The 19,623-nt window shown below is 36.9% G+C and overlaps 1 protein-coding gene across 6 annotated transcripts in view; it reads left to right on the top strand.

Moving 5' to 3' along the window:
* Positions 1-19,623, top strand: part of LOC123868383 (tyrosine-protein phosphatase Lar) — a 586,441-nt gene that overhangs the window by 522,658 nt on the left and 44,160 nt on the right. For all 6 annotated transcript variants that reach the window (XM_045910880.1, XM_045910879.1, XM_045910878.1 and 3 more), the window contains one exon: positions 7,936-8,046. In XM_045910880.1, coding sequence (XP_045766836.1) covers positions 7,936-8,046 — 111 coding nt within the window. The remainder of the gene's footprint in view (positions 1-7,935; positions 8,047-19,623) is intronic.

Raw genomic sequence — 19,623 nt, 5'->3', positions numbered from 1 at the left:
GACCTTCCCACTCCAAAATTAAAATGCCTGTAACTTTGTAAATCTTTGTTGGATTTTAATATATTTTTCAGCGTATTTCATTATTTTTATCCAATTTTATAATAAAGTAAAGTATTTATCAAATTCAAATGTAGGAAAATACCCAATTGGCACTTTCAAATGGTTGTCGTATTGACAGATGTTTCATCATTAATATCTAGTTCCGAAAACGCTCACATGACGCCCTCTGCCCTTTTGACTTTACACAAGTTTAAAAAAATCTATTAAAACTATGCTCCTGAAAAAAGCATATTATACAATCGAAGATTATGTAAATGATAAAAGAGCGTGGATTTGACCTGCAGCTCGCTCCAGCAATCAGCGGGACTTCAATTACTTTTATACATGGCATAATATTGTATATCAAATCTTTGAAAAGAGCAACCGCCAAGTTTCTTGCTGGTTCTTCTCGGTAGGAAAGGCATTCCGAACCATTGGTAGATGCTTTTATTTTATGTAGACGATTCAAAAGTCATTGTTAAAGTATATTTGAATAAAAATATTTAGAGTTTGAATCTGCCGCTATCATTTTATATCGCTCAGTGAAGCATTTATGTATAACCAACCAATGAGTTTGATGGTTTTAATTTAGTGATACCCTCGCACTCCGCAGGCCATCACAAGGCTTTAAACATACCAGTTAGCCAATATCGACAAATGTATTTCGTCCTAAATATTTCAGGCACACAACTCGCAAGTTCATAGCGAGCAGTCTAGTTGGAAATTGAATAAGTGTTTGGAACACGTATCTCTTCGCTTGTTCCTCCACGGTATTCAGTATGCTCTTATCGATGGGATGGACGTGAGCCGGAACTTGCAGGAACTTTTGAAATACTGTGAAAGGGAAAAGTAGCAAGTTGTAAACAACGTCCGGGGCGGACACAAAGGGAATGTGATTACGAGTTAACGGACACTCCAAGTTTTAAGGAGAGAGGAATTGTTACCCGGCTATTTTTATTATTAGGTAGGTATCTTCATGTTAGGCCACAAATCGTCCTCCAAATTAACTAATCCCAAAAATGGTTCAGTATATAGAAATGGTCATTATCACACTTAATATTATAAAGGCGAAAGTTTGTATGTGTGTGTGTGTGTGTGTGTGTGTGTGTGTGTGTGTGTATGTTTGTTACTCCTTCACGCAAAAACTACTGGACGGATTTGGCTGAAATTTGGAATGAAGATAGATAATATCCTGGATTAGCACATAAGCTACTTTTTATCCCGGAAAATCAAAGAATTCCCACGGGATTTCGCAAAACCTAAATCTACGCGGGCGAAGTCGCGGGCATCGGCTAGTACAAAATACATTCGAAAAGACCCATAACAACGAAACTATACCTAATGCTATGAAATAAGACATGTTGCAAAATCTCCAGCACTTTGAATGCACTCTCTATCGACCTATGAAAATATTTCCCCTAATAGTTCCCTATTTCCACCGCGTGCACCTCAAATGCGTTTCCTATTACGTTTGTTGCAGGTTGCAGCTCGCAAAAATTTTTGTTCGATAGTTTTCGTCTTGTACCTTATAGTAGGACAATAGAGGTCTTTGTTTCCTATTGATCAACAAAAACAAGTGCTAGATATGTCTGTAGTTCAAAATCGAAATACGCGTCAACCCAGCAAAAAAAAACCAAATGAAAAGTTTAAAATTAAACCAAATAAAACATTTGAAAATACATATTGAGTTTTTATTATTTCAAAAAATGTATAGCCAGTGTCACTCAGTAGGTATAATGTAAGGATCCTATCGACATCCCATACTTTCAAATCTGTTTTTGAAGGCATTTTGAAGTTATAGTGGAATGAATAACCTCACATAGGTACATATAAAAACTCTGAAACCACCCTGGAAACTCCTTTTTTTCGGGCAGTCGTATAATAAGTCTTTATTTATCAAGTAACTGATAAATGCTAATTTCCTTAACTCCATTCAACTCAGCAACAATACAAGTAAATCCGGCTAACCCCAAGGATTTACACTCTTCCCATCCACAGCCTAGTAATGATCTCCGCGTGACGGATGACGTCTTAATTCCCGAGACTCACAATGAATCACTGTGCGCAATAATCATTATACCACTCATTGCAGACGTTAGTAGCTCATAAGTGTCCGCCGTGATATCCTGTGACCACTTAAATCAACCGCGTTGGCGTAAAGTAAACCTCACCTCCCGTCCCGACCTAAGAGCCAGATTAAACGGGCCTCCATGATAAAGCGTCTTTGACCATATAACTTTGACCCCCACGAACGCTGTTAGGGTTGTCAAGTGGCACGGTTTATTACCATGCCAAACTAACTTGGCCACGTGACCTAAGGCATCATTATACCTACGACGGCAGGCGCCTTCGTCGGCTTACCCCGTAAGAGAGAGAGACTTTAGAGATAAGATTTTACGCGATAGAAAGAGAGGCGTTATAGGCCGCAGTACTGTGTGAGCCGACTTGCACTTTATTGTGTCATAACAAGAGTCGCTATTTATTTTAACATCTTAGCGAAGTAAGCATTCTAATTGGTCCTCGAATCTGTATCTCTTTTAAAAATCTTCGCGATTTGAAGTCGGTAGACTATTCTCGCTTTCATGCAGACTTTAAATTTTCATCTTCTCTATTAACCTAATGCACGCGATTTAGGTATTTAAAAGCCTCATAGTAACTTTTTCGTTAGCCGGGATAAATCCAGGTCTTTAACTCCATGTAAAATCACATCGATCCTTTTCACCGTTGCCGTCTTGGATGAATTAAACACAATTCATCCAAGGTTGCGGTGTAACTGAAGGATTATTAGTTATCTCTCAAAATCATGATCCAAACTTCATAGTCGCTGATCGTTCCTCCCTGTGCTGGGGACAATATGCAGAGAAACTTTCAGCTTATAAAATAACGAAGGTTACCTTTCTGACGCTGGCTATCTCTGTATCAGTATTCTTCGATTTTTTTTTTGTCGGACCCTATTTGTCAACCCTAGTGTAGAGTATAAGAACATTGTTTGTGTACAAGAACAAGCGGGGGTCGGGACCGGCTGGTGGCACGTAATACCGCGACCCGGCTATTCCTCTGGACGTTTATGAATAGCTCTTATTTTTCTTTTAATTACGCTCCCCGCTGATCTGTTGACGCGTTTTGTCCTACACTATGACATTTGAGCTTTATATTCGTGGGTGGTATTATTTGGAAGTTGGAACGAAGTAGATACAAGTATACTTTATGAACTGTCTTCTTGTTTATAACATGTATACTTTATCTGAGTATTTGCATAGTAATGCCTAAGCACTTACGCAGTTTTTTTGATTCAGCTGCAAACAAAATAAAGTCAAAGTGATACATTATTATTAACCCCCGACCCAAAAAGAGGGGTGTTATAAATTTGACGTGTGTATCTGTGTATCTGTCTGTGGCATTGTAGCTCCTAAACTAATGAACCGATTTAATTTAGTTTTTTTTGTTTGAAAGGTGGCTTGATGGAGAGTGTTCCTAGCTATAATCCAAGAAAATCGGGTCAGCCGTTTGAAAGTTATCAGCTCTTTTCTAGTTACTGTAACCATCACTTGTCGGGGGTGTTATAAATTTTTAATTTACACTTGTCTATTAGATTACTTGGTTGATGACTAAAGTATAGGTATGGGTAAGGCACACGGGTATGAGGTAAGCTAAGAAAAGAGTACGTAGTAAGTTTTCAAGTCAAGAATAAAAAACTTATTTTAGTTTTTTTTTTCACAAAATTTTGTCACCTTTTCTCAGCACAGCCGCTAAACAAAATTCTCATTAAAATCGCTATTAAGAGCAAATACAAAATTGGAAATACATAAGCGTTAGCGACATTACCTTTGCCTAGAGTTGCATTGTATAGCGATGGAATAAAGTCAGTTCTTATGAGTTGAGGTTATTTCTATTATAAGTAAGTATGTACAATTAAAGTTCCCGTGTTCCCTTTTTAACCCCCGACCCAAAAAGAGGGGTGTTATAAGTTTGACGTGTGTATCTGTGTATCTGTGTGTCTGTGTATCTGTGTATCTGTCTGTGGCATCGTAGCGCCTAAACGAATGAACCGATTTTAATTTACTTTTTTTTGTTTGAAAGGTGGCTTGATCGAGAGTGTTCTTAGCTATAATCCAAAAAAATTGGTTCAGCCGTTTAAAAGTTATCAGCTATTTTCTAGTTTTCTTGTAGAAAAGAAGGTTAGATAACCCTTATAGGTTCATAATATTCAAGTGTCAATTGACAAATGTCAAGCTGTCAAGATGGACGTTGCCTAGATATACATAATTATTTATTTGAAAATGATTTGTCGGGGGTGTTGAAAATTTTTAAATTACACTTGTTATTTTGTTTACAACGTTACCCCTTTGGCAGTTTTTTTGAAGTTCTTGTCGATTTCCGGAGCACGTCCGTTCTATCGTAGACGCATATTGAATCCAGTGTATGGAAAGAAGATACGTGTTCGGAAACTTTCAATTGCAAGGGCCGGTCCTCGGACGTGAAATATTTGCCATAATTAACATGTGCTTTCGAACTTTTACCCAGAATTCACCATTTTTCACCCGCTTTTACCCATCTTTCCCCTATATGCTAACTAGGCGTATAGGGGAAGATGGGGAAAAATTTTTATCACCCCAAATGCTTGCTAAATACTACCTAAATGCGATTTGTATCTATCGTTCTTCTTTTTTTTCCGTAGTGGCATAATTAACACGTGTGCTAGAACTTTCACCAAACCACTTATTTTCACTTCTCTTTCACTCCTCTTTCATCCTATGTAATTAACTTGTATATTAGTGGGTGAAATTAAAATAGGTTAGTACGTGTAAATATTTGATTACTGATAGGTACTCATTAGTAGCAACATCGCTAGGTTTTGTTTTGTCTGACCGAGGGATGTTGTCTAATGCTTTCTAAACTTTTGCCTTGGTCGACGCGAACCCATACTTGACGCCCCATCATGCAAAGTAATGCAATTTGGGGAACCTATATTTACACCCCAATCAGGATCTGCCTATTATTGAAGTAGCCTATTTAGACAAGCTAAAAATTAGAGTACCTAAATCTATTGCACAATGTACAGTCAAAGGCCGTAATCCGTTTAGTACCTTAATCATCATATTCGCGTGCACTGGCATTTGGTGTGTATGACGTGTTTATGGCAAAAGGTCATAAGTGCGACAGGTTTTGCTGCTCGAATTCTGAGGCCGACCGCACATCCATTCAAAATGTATGGGTACAGTTCGATTATAGTATAGGATTATAGTATATAGTATAGTATAATATGGTATAGTAGTTATATAGGAGATTCGATAAACTTCCAATTTGACACTGTTAAGTTTGAGAGTTACTCTAAAGTTAAGGAACCGTAGTAGGTACTTGTAGAACATGTTCGTTACAATATGGTACATTACCTGCTCGTACCTCGTACGTGTTCATATTGTTATAACTTCAAAACTAGAGTAGGTAGCTATAGTACACGACAGGTCAAGATGGCAATCGGGCTTGCCTTATCACTACCCATATTATACTCGTAAATGAAAAAGTGTTTATTTGTTGGTTTAGCCTTCATTTGCGCCGCAATTGAGCAACGTATTGGCATGAGTTTTGCAAGAATATAGTTAAAGACCTGGTTAGTGACGTATGTTACTCTTTAATCCGGAAGATCTAAGAGTTCCACGGGATTTTAAATAACTAAATCCAAGCAAACGAAGTCACGGGCCTAAACTAATCATCAATAAACGTGAACAAACACTTTACTACAGTAAATTAATGAGATTCGAAGTCTTTTCCAATAAATCTCTCACAAAAATGGCAAAAAAATTCTAGATCTGTCAATTATTGTCTTATTTGTTAGAACAACGAATGTCCATTTCACAGTAATTGCATTCCCTTTGTCCGGGCCGGCTCCGAGTCTCCAACTCCCTACTTTTTTACCTTCAAGAGTTTCAAGAAGTTTCTCGAAAATTGTCAGTGTCTAGTTTTGGAACGCCCGTAGCTCGTAAAAGCTATCGATAAGCGCATACTAAATTGAATCCGTACGTGGAATCGTGATATTGTTTAAACTTTTATTTTCAAAAAAAATAGCAGAATTCCTAACGCTTCAATTGTTTCTAAAATTTTCTAGAAAATAATCCACTGACTTGCACACGACGACTTTTTTTGCCCTTTTTCAGACCCGTGACAAAAATGACTTTAAATGTACTAGATCTGTCAATTTGTCTTATTTGTTAGAACAATGAATGTCCATTTCACAGTAATTGCATTCCCTTTGTCGAACCCGGTTCCGAGTCGCTACTTTTTACCTTCAAGGAAGTTTTTCAAAAATTCTAAGCGCCTTATTTTAGGAAGCCTCGTTCGTATCTATCAGAAAAAACTATACACAAAGAGAGAACTCTCTACTCTTATGTACTTTTAAAAATACATTAATAATAAAATGAAACCGTTGCAATTTCGCTGAAACTATTAAACACGATAATAAACTATGTTCAGTTTTGAAAACTATTAACAAGTTACATAACTGCACGGTTTACCTTTCAGTTTAAAGGCACGCGAGCATCATTGAATTCAGTGTACCATGATTATATTTATTTTATACCAAGCTAGTAAATGGCCAGGGGTACACAACCATAAATAAAACTTTATTTCAGACAATTTACAATGGCAACACCACGATAATTTGTGTCAGTCTCAAAAACCTATAGTTTCTTAATCTAAGCAAAAACACTCAAATAACTAATATGGTCGACCATGGTGCTTATGGTAATTTCTTAAACTAAATCACACACGGCTATATATATTTTATTTTCAAAAAAATTAGAGATCCCTATGAAAATTGAATATCCGTGCGAAGCCGGGGCGGGCCGCTAGTTCCTTTAAGAGGGCTCTCTCCGTCACTCGTTTCATACAATCGTAGTTCCAATTTCATTTGAATATTAAGCAACCAAAGTCCATGAAATTTTGCAGACATATTCTAGAAACTTATATCTATATCTGTGGTTTTCCAGATTTCTGTTAAAATATTCGGTTTCAAAGTTACGCGGTCTTAAAAATTTACATACAAATCTTTGAGCCCCTGTAATTTTAAAACTACATATTTTTAGAAAAATCTAAAACACCACAGACAGATATTAGTTTCTAGAATATGTCTGCAAAATTTCATGGACTTTGGTTGCTTAATATTCAAATGAAATTGGAACTACGATTGTATGAAACGAGTGACGGAGAGAGCCCTGTTAAAAGCAAAACCAATAAAGCTTACATATAACATAGCTACACAGCGTCATAATGTTGTGTTTATACGATAGTCGCAGAGGTATGCCAATGCTTCCTTTCATTTTACGTTTCACCGACACATTAGTTTGAAAGTTTAATGCTGTATGCAAAATTTTAACTTCACCACTATCGCTATCAGCCTGTATGAAGTTTCATTCTCTTCTATTTTTATTTAAAATTCAAAAGCTCAGTCGCTAAATGGAAAAAGAATTGAAATCTGCTATTGTGAAATCTAAAATAAATGTAATCGTTATAACTTACCTAGCCCTAACATAAGCTTTACGTATATAATAATTAGAAAAATATTATAGATTTTGCCCGTTCGTTTTTTTTTTTTTTTATTCATTTAGGCAAGCGCTCGACCACCATCACACCTGATGGAAAGTGATGATATGGCCTAACATGGGACGTGTTTACCTGGATGATGCCTGGATTTAGGTTTTTGGAAAATACCGTAAAAAGTCTTTGATTTTCCAGGATAAAAAGTACCAAATGGATGATGCCGGCGCTTTCATGCACGTGTTATTAGTTTTCAACTGGAAAATAAAAATTACAAAAATTATATTATCGTCTATGGCTCCAGAAAGCTCATCAAAGGTTATGAGATGAAACTGTGAACAATACTGTCGTTCCTTTCCTCAGGTACACTACAAATAGTGAAGAGCGAGGAGGAAGATCAAGGGAAGTTCGAGTGCGTCGCCGAGAACGCCATTGGCACCGAGTTTTCCAAACCAACGTCCTTGTATGTCAAAGGTAAGGATATAGTCAATTTATTTGATAAGAGAAAAAATTATCCAATTTAAAACAGTATATTGGATAAATTTGGAAAAAGATTGGATTAAAAAGTATTGACAAGAAATTGCTTAAATAATAAAAATATACAACACCTACCATAATCAAAAATTTTAAAGATGAAGAGTTTAAAAATGAAATCCGAACTAATATTTTTATGTGTAATACTTACTAGTTACTACCCTACTTTTTAGAATGAAAGTAAGCAAAACCAGGGAAGGAGATTAATAATACCGTTATAGTTGCGTGACCATAACAGTATTATTAAGTTCCTTGGATCTAGTTAACTATAACTGAGATTAAAATCAAATTGTTATTTTCATGAAGCGAAAAGCGTTGATTCCTATTATGAAAATCAAACCTATGACTAATACGATTCGTATGAACTCCAAAAAACAATTGAAGATAATGCTTCAATCCACTATGAACAAGAATATAACAATAATATCGGTCAAGTGTGAGTCCAACCCGCACACGAAGGGTTCCATGCCATTGTACAAGAAATAACACTTTTTGATTTTTTTTTATACAAAGCGCTCATTTTGGAAATTTTTATTGTTTGTTGTTATAGCGACAATAGAAATACACAATCTGTGAAAATTTCAACTCTGTACCTATTACGGTTCACGAGATACAGCCCGCTGACAGACAGTCGGACGAACGGACGGACGGACAGTAATAAAGTCCCGTTGGCAACCTGCGGCAAGGGAATCCTCGTGTTATAACAATCAATAAAGTTCCCTTAAAGCTTTGATTAAATTGACTTTAGTCCACAAACACGCAACTTGAAGCGGCCACACAAACACATAATATGTTTGCCCCGCCAAGCGCTATTATAGCGCTGTTGAAAATAACATATGAGAGTCGTTACTTTCCAGCGCAGCGCTTTATTATCAGCTGGAAAGTAGGCTGCGGTAATATTTGCAGGACGTACGAGTACTAGGCTCGCATGAGATAGCGTCGGTAGTCGGGACGCTAACTACTCGTATCTCACTTCAGATTGCCGTGACTGATTGTGCCTTGAGTGCCGGCGATTTATAAAACGACGTCTACGTGAATTGTTGCTAACATTTTTTTGTACTTATCACAGGTTTCTTGTGAGAAATGCAAGATTGTCTTCCTTTAGTAAAACCCCTTTATAACACACTTGTTACGCACGTATTATTATTTATTTGAAACTTATTTTCTTCATACTTTAAAACATGTATGCGAAAAAATACTCACGGTCGCTTCGCTAACCTGGTATTTATAATTCCAAATAGTTTTCATGCATTGTACCAAACATCAATTTAAAAAAATGCCGCGCTCACTTCGCTCATGCTTTTGTCACCACCATGACCAATATTGTTTCCAAGAATTCGAGATACGACAAGAAGAGACTTTCAGCTGGCTACAAACAAATAGATAGTATTGCCCCACAAAGCGCTATTATAGCGCTGTTGAAAATTACATATGAGAGTCGTTACTTTCCAGCGCAGCGCTTTATTATCAGCTGGAAAGTAGGCTGCGGTAATATTTGCAGGACGTACGAGTACTAGGCTCGCATGAGATAGCGTCGGTAGTCGGTACGCTAACTAGTCGTATCTCACTTCAGATTGCCGTGACTGAAGGTTTTTAGAAATCCCGTGGGAACTCTGATTTTCCGGGATAAAAAGTAACCTACGAGTATGTGCTAATCCAGGATATTATCTATATCTCGATATTAGGATTTCATGCACATTCCTATGTACATAGTTAATATTAATAAAGCTATGAATCCCTGTTAACGCATTACAATTTGGTTACATTTTAGTCCTATTTAGATAAGTTACATTATTACGGAAGTTTCAAATTAAATAGACGAGTAAAATTATTATGAAAGCTTAAAATTACAATCGCAGTAACAATTTGATTCCCCGCAAACAAAATTGTACGACTTTGCACTGAACAAAGCTGAAGTGAAGTTTATTTAGGTTCACCAAAACTGTTTGTTGAAGCTTGAAACAATATACGTTATGGTTTATTTAACCTTTGACGGAGCAAATTAATGAGGACGTAACCTAGGAAATTTAAATATTGGCATGGTGATCTGTACTTTTAAGGGCGGTTACACACACATCCACTCTTGTTTTTCCTCTTTTTCTCGTTTGCCTTCTTGATTTTTTTTTAACCCCCGACCCAAAAAGAGGGGTGTTATAAGTTTGACGTGACGATTTTAATTTAGTTTTTTTTTGTTTGAAAGGTGGCTTGATCGAGAGTGTTCTTAGCTATAATCTAAAAAAATTGGTTCAGCCGTTTAAGAGTTATCAGAGAGTGGTAGATTATTTTGACGATTCAAAAGCACTTGTAAAAGTTTAATTGAATAAAAATAATTTGAATTTGAATTTGAATTTGAATCAGCTCTTTTCTAGTTTTCTTGTAGAAAAGAAGGTTAGATAACCGTTAGGTTCATAATATTATGTCAAAAGACAAATGTCAAGCTGTCAAGATGGACGTTGCCTAAATACATAATTATTTATTTGAAAATTATGTTTTGGAAAACTCAAATACTTTGGATCGTCGGGGGTGTTATAAATTTTTAATTTACACTTGTTATAGTCTTTTATTGCAGTGTTGTAGTACACTTGACTACTCGTCTCCACTCCTCTCAGCTGCCTTCTTCGTCCACTCATGTAAAAGAACTTGCACCGAAGCAGTCGCAACCTTTCTCTACTAGAAATGCTAGAATACAACCTGATGAACTCATGCAAAGTTCATGGGTATCTTTAAAACAAGAGTAAATAGGCATCTTCTAGGTAAACGCGTAACATCTTAGGCTACATCATCACTTTCCATGATGTGTGATTGTTATCAAGCGCTTGCCTATAGTGAATAAAAAACCAGCCAAGTGCGACACTTTGCACGATAAATATATGTATATTTCTATATAGATATTTCTTCTGATATTTTGCACGATAAATCAAAAACTATTATGCATAAAAATAAATAAAAATCTGTTTTAGAATGTACACGTAAAGCCCTTTCATATGATACCCCACTTGCTATAGGTATCTTACTTTGAAAATTGAAAAACATTTTAATTTTTTTTTCTGTGATGTATCCACAAATTCACGGTTTTCGGATTTGTTCCTCTACTTGTGTTTTAAGACCTACCTACCTGCCAAATTTCATGATTCTAGGACAACGGGAAGTACCCTATAGGTTTTTTGACAGACACGACGGACGGACGGACGGACGGACGGATGGATGGACGGACGGACGGACAGACAGACAGACAACAAAGTGATCCTATAAAGGTTCCGTTTAAGGTACGGGACCCTAAAAAAGGGACTGCCCACGGCCCCACAGAAGACCTATGATCGATATCACATGGGCGAGCTTCCTCGTCCTATAGTGACCAGTAACGACTCGATGGATTCAAATATATCCGAAGATCTTTAATTCTATACCGTGCAATAAATACTCCATTTTGAATGTCTACCTCGATCCCGGTAACGAAATAAAGAAACTTACGACGATGGAGTCTTATTGAGTTTGTCCGCAACTTGTCGAAAGGGACTCGGATTATTTAACTTCAAAACGAATGCCTCCGAGCTTTTATTGAAACTCTTTAGACTTGATTATACTCTTGTCTAGTTTTAAATTGTTACTCCATTGTTTAAGTTACGATAATTAAATAGAATAAGTGCCGATTTCACCAAAGTGAGTGACGTTTAACTGAGGAATAAATTGGGCGTAATAACAGCTTTTGTATTGCAAACCTGCCTAAATGTCATATTTACTCTCACCCTTAAAGCAAATGATATAATTAATGCTTAAAAAGCTTATTATACGAGTAACTCCGAAAAGTTAGAGATGCGTGCCACTGCCCGTGCTTGAACGTCCGTCCCGAAGTAGGCCGAAAAAATTAACCACTAGGCTATCGTCCCTTTGTTACTATGTTACTACAATTTGTGGTACATAAATATTAAGAACAAGGTAAAAAAAAATTATTTTATTTAGTATTAATTTTATTTAACAAGTATAAATTAAAATTTATAACACCCCCGACAAGTGAAGGTTACAGTAATAACTAGAAAAGAGCTGATAACTTTCAAACGGCTGAACCGATTTTCTTGGATTATAGCTAAGAACACTCTCGATCAAACCACCATTCAAACAAAAAAAACTAAATTAAAATCGATTCATTAGTTTAGGAGCTACGATGCAGACAGATACACAGATACACACGTCAAACTTATAACACCTCTCTTTTCGAGTCGGGGGTTAAAAAGAAAAGTCTTGACTCTCCTTCTGACTGACTCATCAACCCTCAACCTAGAAAGCTGAAATTTTTCACAGTTATTCTCTTTATAATGTAAACAAGCAATAAGGCCGCATTTTTTTTAATTTCTTACTGGATGGAGGATTTATATTTTCGCCAACAAATTATTATATCAGTGTAAAAGCAATGTACAAAACAGAACATGTACGAACACATTAGTGTCCTTTATCTTCATTTAATGGTTCACGTAGTGCTAATTCCGTTACCACGGCTATGTGGCCATTGTTGAAGCGAAACACGGAACTAGTTGTCAAATCGGTGACAAAACAGACCCATTGAACAATAAAAGCCATGGTTAGCTCCATTGTTTGGTCACACAAGGCATTAATCTGGTAAAAACAATGTGCCACAGAAAGAGACCGGGTGACTGGGCTTCCTTACAAACGAGACAATAAAAAAGGCAAAAATAAAACCGGTCAAGTGTGAGTCGGACTCGTACATGAAAGATTCCGTGCCGTAGCAGCGTACACTTAATTTTTATTTTTTTATTTGCATTGCAGCCATTTTGAAATTTTTATTATTTGTTGTTATAACGGCGATAAAATTACACACTCTGTGTAAATTTCAACGCTCTATCTATTACGGTTCATGAGATACAGCCCACTGGTGACAGACAGACAGACGGACGGATGGACGGACTAACAGCGGAGGCTTAATTGTAAAGTACCGTTGATACTCTTTGGATACGGTACCCTAAAAACTTTGCTGCGAGCGGCCAAACGAGGAAATGGGAAACTAAGAAGAATAAAACAGGACACAGTTAATGATCACCTGTTGAAAATCCATTTAATTTTGGTTTTTATTGATTTTTATAATCGAACTAGCGATTAACAGGGCTCTCTCCGTCACTCGTTTCCACTCGTTTCATACAATCGTAGTTCCAATTTCATTTGAATATTAAGCAAGCTAAGTCCATGAAATTTTGCAGACATATTCTAGAAACTGATATCTGTGTCTGTGGTGTTTTAGATTTTTCTAAAAATATGTAGTTTTAAAATTACAGGGGCTCCAAGATTTGTATGAAAATTTTAAGACCACGTAACTTTGAAACCGAATATTTTAACAGTAATCTGGAAAACCACAGACATAGATATTAGTTTCTAGAATATGTCTGCAAAATTTCATGGACTTTGGTTGCTTAATATTCAAATGAAATTGGAACTACGATTGTATGAAACGAGTGGAAACGAGTGACGGAGAGAGCCCTCTTAAGTTAGTACTTACCAGTATGAGTGATTTAAATCGTCTCTTCCTATTCGAATCAAATACAAAATTGCTGTCGCGTTAGCTTCTATAATCTATTTTTCTTCATCTTCAACGATATAGACAAATCACTGATAACTTTGGGAAACGTGTAACATACATTCCTATTCATCATCAATTCAGCCTATCGCCGATACACTACTGAGCACAGGTCTCCTCTCAGAGTCAAAATAATTTAGGTATAATCCAGTGCCTCGCAGAGCGCAATAAACCGTTGATTCCGATTATTATCACTAACATCAGTAACATCTCTAGTTCTGTAAAAAACCACTGTTGAAATGTCGTTCTCTTAGTGAAGTGGTATGCGGAAGAATCTGGAAACTCGCCTTATTGATATCTATGTATTTTGATAATTGATATATTTCCATGGTTTCGACTCTGTATAACCCTGTATTTACATCTAAAATCAAGCGTAAACTTAAACAGTACTGTACAGTATCAGTCAGCAACATTAGCTAGTATCAGAAGAGGCGAGTCATCAGTCATTGGTCGTTTGTCTTGGAGGCTGTTTGGTCGCGCGCCAACACTGCCCAGCGCTGTTATTGATGACTGTTGACGTTGCCGACTGACGATCGGCCTGAGCATACACTGACTCAGCTTTGTACGACCACTTCGGCAACGCAAAGTCATAGTTCGAGTGATTTAAATCGTCCTTACGTATTCGAATCAAATAGGCAACTCTAACTTATTAAGGTCATTTAATCGACCAGACGACACGTAGTATACCAATTACATGACTCTTAATTTCGCACACTTAATTTTCTACCATAGAAATATATCTATTTTGATAATTGATATATTTCTATGATTTTCACTCTGTATAACCCTGTATTTACGCCTAAAATCAAGCGTAAACTTAAACAGCAGTATACAGTATCAGTGAGCAACATTAGCTTGTATCAGAAGAGGCGAGTCATCACTCATTGGTCGTTTGTCTTGGAGGCTGTTTGGTCGCGCGCCAACACTGCCCAGCGCTGTTATTGATGACTGTTGACGTTGCCCACTGACGATCGGCCTGAGCATACACTGACTCAGCTTTGTACGACCACTTCGGCAACGCAAAGTCATAGTTCGAGTGATTTAAATCGTCTCTACGTATTCTAATCAAATAGGCAACCGTGTTAGCTTCTAAAATCTATTTTCCCTCACTCACAAGTTTAACCAATATTATATACTCGGATGTATGTCGGTCTGTCCAGTAACTTTTCAAGACATATCCGTTTAACTAATTTTCAAAATTCAAAATTCAAAATATTTTTATTCAATTAGACTTTTACAAGTTCTTTTGAATCGTCAAAAGCATCTACCACTGGTTCGGAATGCCTTTCCTACCGAGAAGAACCAGCAAGAAACTCGGCGGTTGCTCTTTTCAAAGATTTAATATACAATATTATGCCATGTATAAAAGCAATTTGAAATATAGAGATAGCTTGCAAATCCGAGATGGACATAAGCTACTTTTTGTCCCGCAAAGTCAAAGAGTTCCCACGGTTTTTTAAAAGTCCATCCGTTTAACCGATAGAATTTATATTTAACCTCCGACCCAGAAAGAGGGGTGTTATAAGTTTGACGTATGTATCTGTGTATCTGTCTGTGGCATCGTAGCTCCTAAACTAATAAACCGATTTTAATTTAGTTTTTTTGTTTGAAAGGTGGCTTGGCTTGATCGAGAGTGTTCTCTTAGCTATAATCCAAGAAAATCGGTTCAGCTGTTTGAAAGTTATCAGCTCTTTTCTAGTTACTGTACCTTCACTTGTCGGGGGTGTTATAAATTTTCAATTTACACTCGTGAAATATAGGATTGGCTTGCAAATCCGGGATGGATAAAAGCTACTTTTTGTCCCGCAAAGTCAAAGAGTTCCCATGATATTTTTAAAAGTCCATCCGTTTAACCGATAGAATTTATATTTAGTTTGATGCATAGAAATGTTTGTATTGCTGGGAATCTGGACAGTCAGTTTATGAACAAGTTACAACAGTTGTCAATGTTGCAAGTGTAAATATCATCATTTATCGCTTGCTTGTGTTGGCGCTAAGTTCGGTAGCTTGCGGACACTTGTTATTGATGGCTATTGACGTTACACAGTTTGACTACTCGGCCTGAGCACACAAAGTCCGCCCTAAGTCGACTTACACGCGACGGACTTGACCAAATCCTTTATGATAACAAATGATCGATTAAAATCGATTTTAAATCATTAACTGTTCAATATAGACTAAACCAAGCACAGAGCTAAATTGCGGTGTTTTAGGGTTCCGTACTTCAAAAGGAACAACGGGACCCTTATAGGATCACTTTGTGGTCTGTCTGTCTGTCCGTCCGTCTGTCGTGCCTGTAAAGAAACCCTATAGGATATTTCCCGTTGACCTAGGATTCATGTAGGTAGGTCTTATAGCACAAGTAAAGGAAAAAATCCGAAAACATTCGTAGTATAATAATAGGTTAATAACTGGATTCACTGATTAACTAAGAAATGGCTATGCATTGTCTGTCAGTTAGTCACGGTAGGGTTGTATGTAAAGAATAATATTTTTAAATATTAATTCATTGAACCCTCTACCAGTATATTATTGGAAAGTGATCTCGGCTCCTCATGTAAGAGGTATAATAATGTACAGCTCAAACCTACTAAGACATTTTTGCACGTAGGTTTTGTCAATAAGAATGGCTTTCAGAAATTTCACCCAAGACAAGACAGGATGAGTCAGTTAGTTTAATGATTAAATGAGCTTTTAAATTTAAGCAATTTGATCACAAATCGCTCTTATATTTACACGGTCGTTTTGAGAGAGATTATTCTTTTGTAAAAACGTTTCCTAAGACGCGTTCCGCCACTTTGTTTTCGCTTTTAATTAAAATGAGTCCAGACGAGAAATGTTCCTGGAGTCGCCATTTTCCGTATTAAAGAGGAATAATTAGAACCGGTGCAATTGTGTCCTCTTTTATTTGTTCGTTTTGTTTTCGCTTTTGAGGGATTATTTCACGGAAGCCGTGACAGCGGGTGACACTTTGATAGGCGTTTAATAATAATGAATTAAGCGCACTTTATTCACTCTTTTTTAGGACAAAATAAAGAATAGTACAGCGAACAAGTCACTTCATACGCGCTTTTGAATAGAAACATATTATTACGCTGATTATTATTATTATCTGTGTATTATTCTAGGTCTGAAACTAAGCCAATTATCAATTTATCTCTTTATTAGATTCTAGCTTATGCCCGCGACTTCGTCCGCTTGGACCTTCTAAACTACAACCCCTATTTTACCCCCTTAGAGGATGAATTTTCAGGAAACCTTTCTTAGCGGATGTCTACGTCATAATAGCTATCTGCATTTCAGCCCGATCCGTCCAGCAGTTTTGAACTGTGCGTTGATAGATCACTGTCAGTCAGTCAGCTTTTCTTTTTATATAATATGCTAGCTGACGCCCGCGACTTCGTCCGTGTGGATTTAGGATTTCCGAAATCCTGCGGGAACTCTTTGCTTTTCCGGGCCTATGTGCTAATCCAGGATAATATCTACCTCCATTCCAAATATCAGCCAAATCCGTCCAGTAGTTTTTGCGTGAAGGAGTAACAAACATACACACACACACACACACACACACACACACATACAAACTTTCGCCTTTATAATATTAGTGTGATTAAGTGTGAAGTGTGATAGACTAGGTAGGCAGACGGCATCAAACGAGTCCCAGGAAGCCGCTGAATTCAGACGGTGCAAGACCGTGGCGTGTGGAAGTCCTTGCAAGAGTCCTATTGGTCCAGCACTGTGTATAGTGAATGGCTATTGGTTGATAATGACTATGATAGTGACGAACTTACTGAGGCCTGAGCTATCGGTGTTACAGAAACGGACAAGCGCCGTCTCTGTCCCGTATAAACTTCAGTCGGAATGTACTTAAACAGTTTCACCTTAAATAAACTTTCCTTAACAGGGCAAATATTAGTAAATCTGTACAATTCTGAAACGGGAGTAGTTATTGCGTTAATTAGTTATGGCTTCGGGCGTTAAATGTTTAAACTTTCTTAACATTACCCCGACCATGAACTAGGTATAATGTTAGCATGGTGTTAAGTGTGTTATACTATTATTCGGATTTTGTAGTGAAACAAGGAATCCTTATAGTTTGGGATTTTATCACTTTTAGAGCTCGTTGAAAAGTTCTTTTGAAATTTTCAAAAATAATTTCTGTTTACGAATCTTTGTCACCAAATTCGCAATTTTATCTGAATTTTTCCCAGTCTCTTAACTCCTATATTGAAAAACCTGAAAAGAGTCTGTTTTAGAAGGTTTGTGTGGTGTTGCGTGGTGATGAGGCGTATTGCTTACTTAGTCACTTGCTTTTCCTGCTTGTTTAAAAGTGGGCGGTGCATATTGCATGGTACACGTTGTATATTACAGATTCGTCTATTTTGGCGGTTTATAGCAAATTAAGCTTGTTGTCCCTTGAATTCCAAATAATATGACTATGGCGCAGTTCACGACAGTTATGAAACTTTTAACAAAACCTCGAGTCTTCGCCTGTCAAATGTAGGCTATGAAACGATTAGGTGCGTGACATGCAGCGAGTGGCAAAGTGTTTAAATCCATTCTACATACTAATATTATAAATGCGAAAGTGTGTGTGTCTGTCCGCTAGTTTAACCGATTTTGATGGAATTTCTTACAATTAGCTTACATCCCGGTGACGGACGTAGGCAACTTTTTATCACGGAAAACCTAAATCTACGCAGACGAAGTCGCAGGCATCACCTAGTATAATATATTTTTTTAAATCTTTGATTTAACGTCACCCCTAGACCTCAAATGCCTAATATTTGATAGACGTTGATTTATGATCAAAGGCCTCCCCCGCTCTGACTATGGTCTTCCATTTGAAACGCATAGTATGTTTCCATCTCTAACGTCTTGTCACACTATATAATATTATAAAGGCGAAAGTTTGTATGTGTGTGTGTGTGTGTGTGTATGTTTGTTACTCCTTCATGCAAAAACTACTGCACGGATTTGGCTGAAATTTGGAATGGAGATAGATAATATCCTGGATTAGCACATAGGCTACTATTTATCCCGGAAAATCAAAGAGTTCCCGCGGGATTTCGAAAAACCTAAATCCACGCGGGCAAAGTCGCGGACATCGGCTAGTATTTTATATTTTATTCCACAATATTACGTATAAAGCATCGCGTTCACCAAGCGGATCAAATAGAATCGGAAACGCGTCGAAGCACACAAAATCCTCTTTATTTCACGTCTCAAACGGTATACTTTCTGAATTTCATCTAGAAAATAATATTAAGTTTCATGAAAATAAAACTTATTTTTAACCCCCGACCCAAAAAGAGAGGTGTTATAAGTTTGACGTGTGTATCTGTGTATCTGTGTGTCTGTGTATCTGTGTATCTGTGTATCTGTGTATCTGTCTGTGGCATCGTAGCGCCTAAACGAATGAACCGATTTTAATTTAGTTTTTTTTTGTTTGAAAGGTGGCTTGTTGATCGAGAGTGTTCTTAGCTATAATCTAAAAAAATTGTTTCAGCCGTTTAAGAGTTATCAGCTCTTTTCTAGTTTTCTTGTAGAAAAGAAGGTTAGATAACCGTTAGGTTCATAATATGATGTCAATAGACAAATGTCAAGCTGTCAAGATGGACGTTGCCTAAATACATAATTATTTATTTGAAAATGATGTTTTGGAAAACTCAAATACTTTGGATCGTCGGGGGTGTTATAAATTTTTAATTTACACTTGTACCCCATTTGATTGGTTCGCAGACACCTCCCTTCCATTTTCGTCCAAGCTCAACTGACGCCAACTTTAACTACTCAATTTTGTCAATTTTATTACACAGCTCTAAAAATACTATGACAGTCATACGAATACTCGTACAATATTGTTTCGTGTCCTTCATAAAAACACCGAGTCGGAAGTTAATATAAAAACAAATTGAAGTAAAAAAATCCCG

The sequence above is a fragment of the Maniola jurtina genome, chromosome 9, assembly GCF_905333055.1.
Source record: "Maniola jurtina chromosome 9, ilManJurt1.1, whole genome shotgun sequence".
In the NCBI taxonomy this organism is placed as follows: domain Eukaryota; kingdom Metazoa; phylum Arthropoda; class Insecta; order Lepidoptera; family Nymphalidae; genus Maniola; species Maniola jurtina.
Note: the sequence above shows the minus strand (reverse complement) of the source record. Positions and strands in the feature narration are given on the sequence as shown.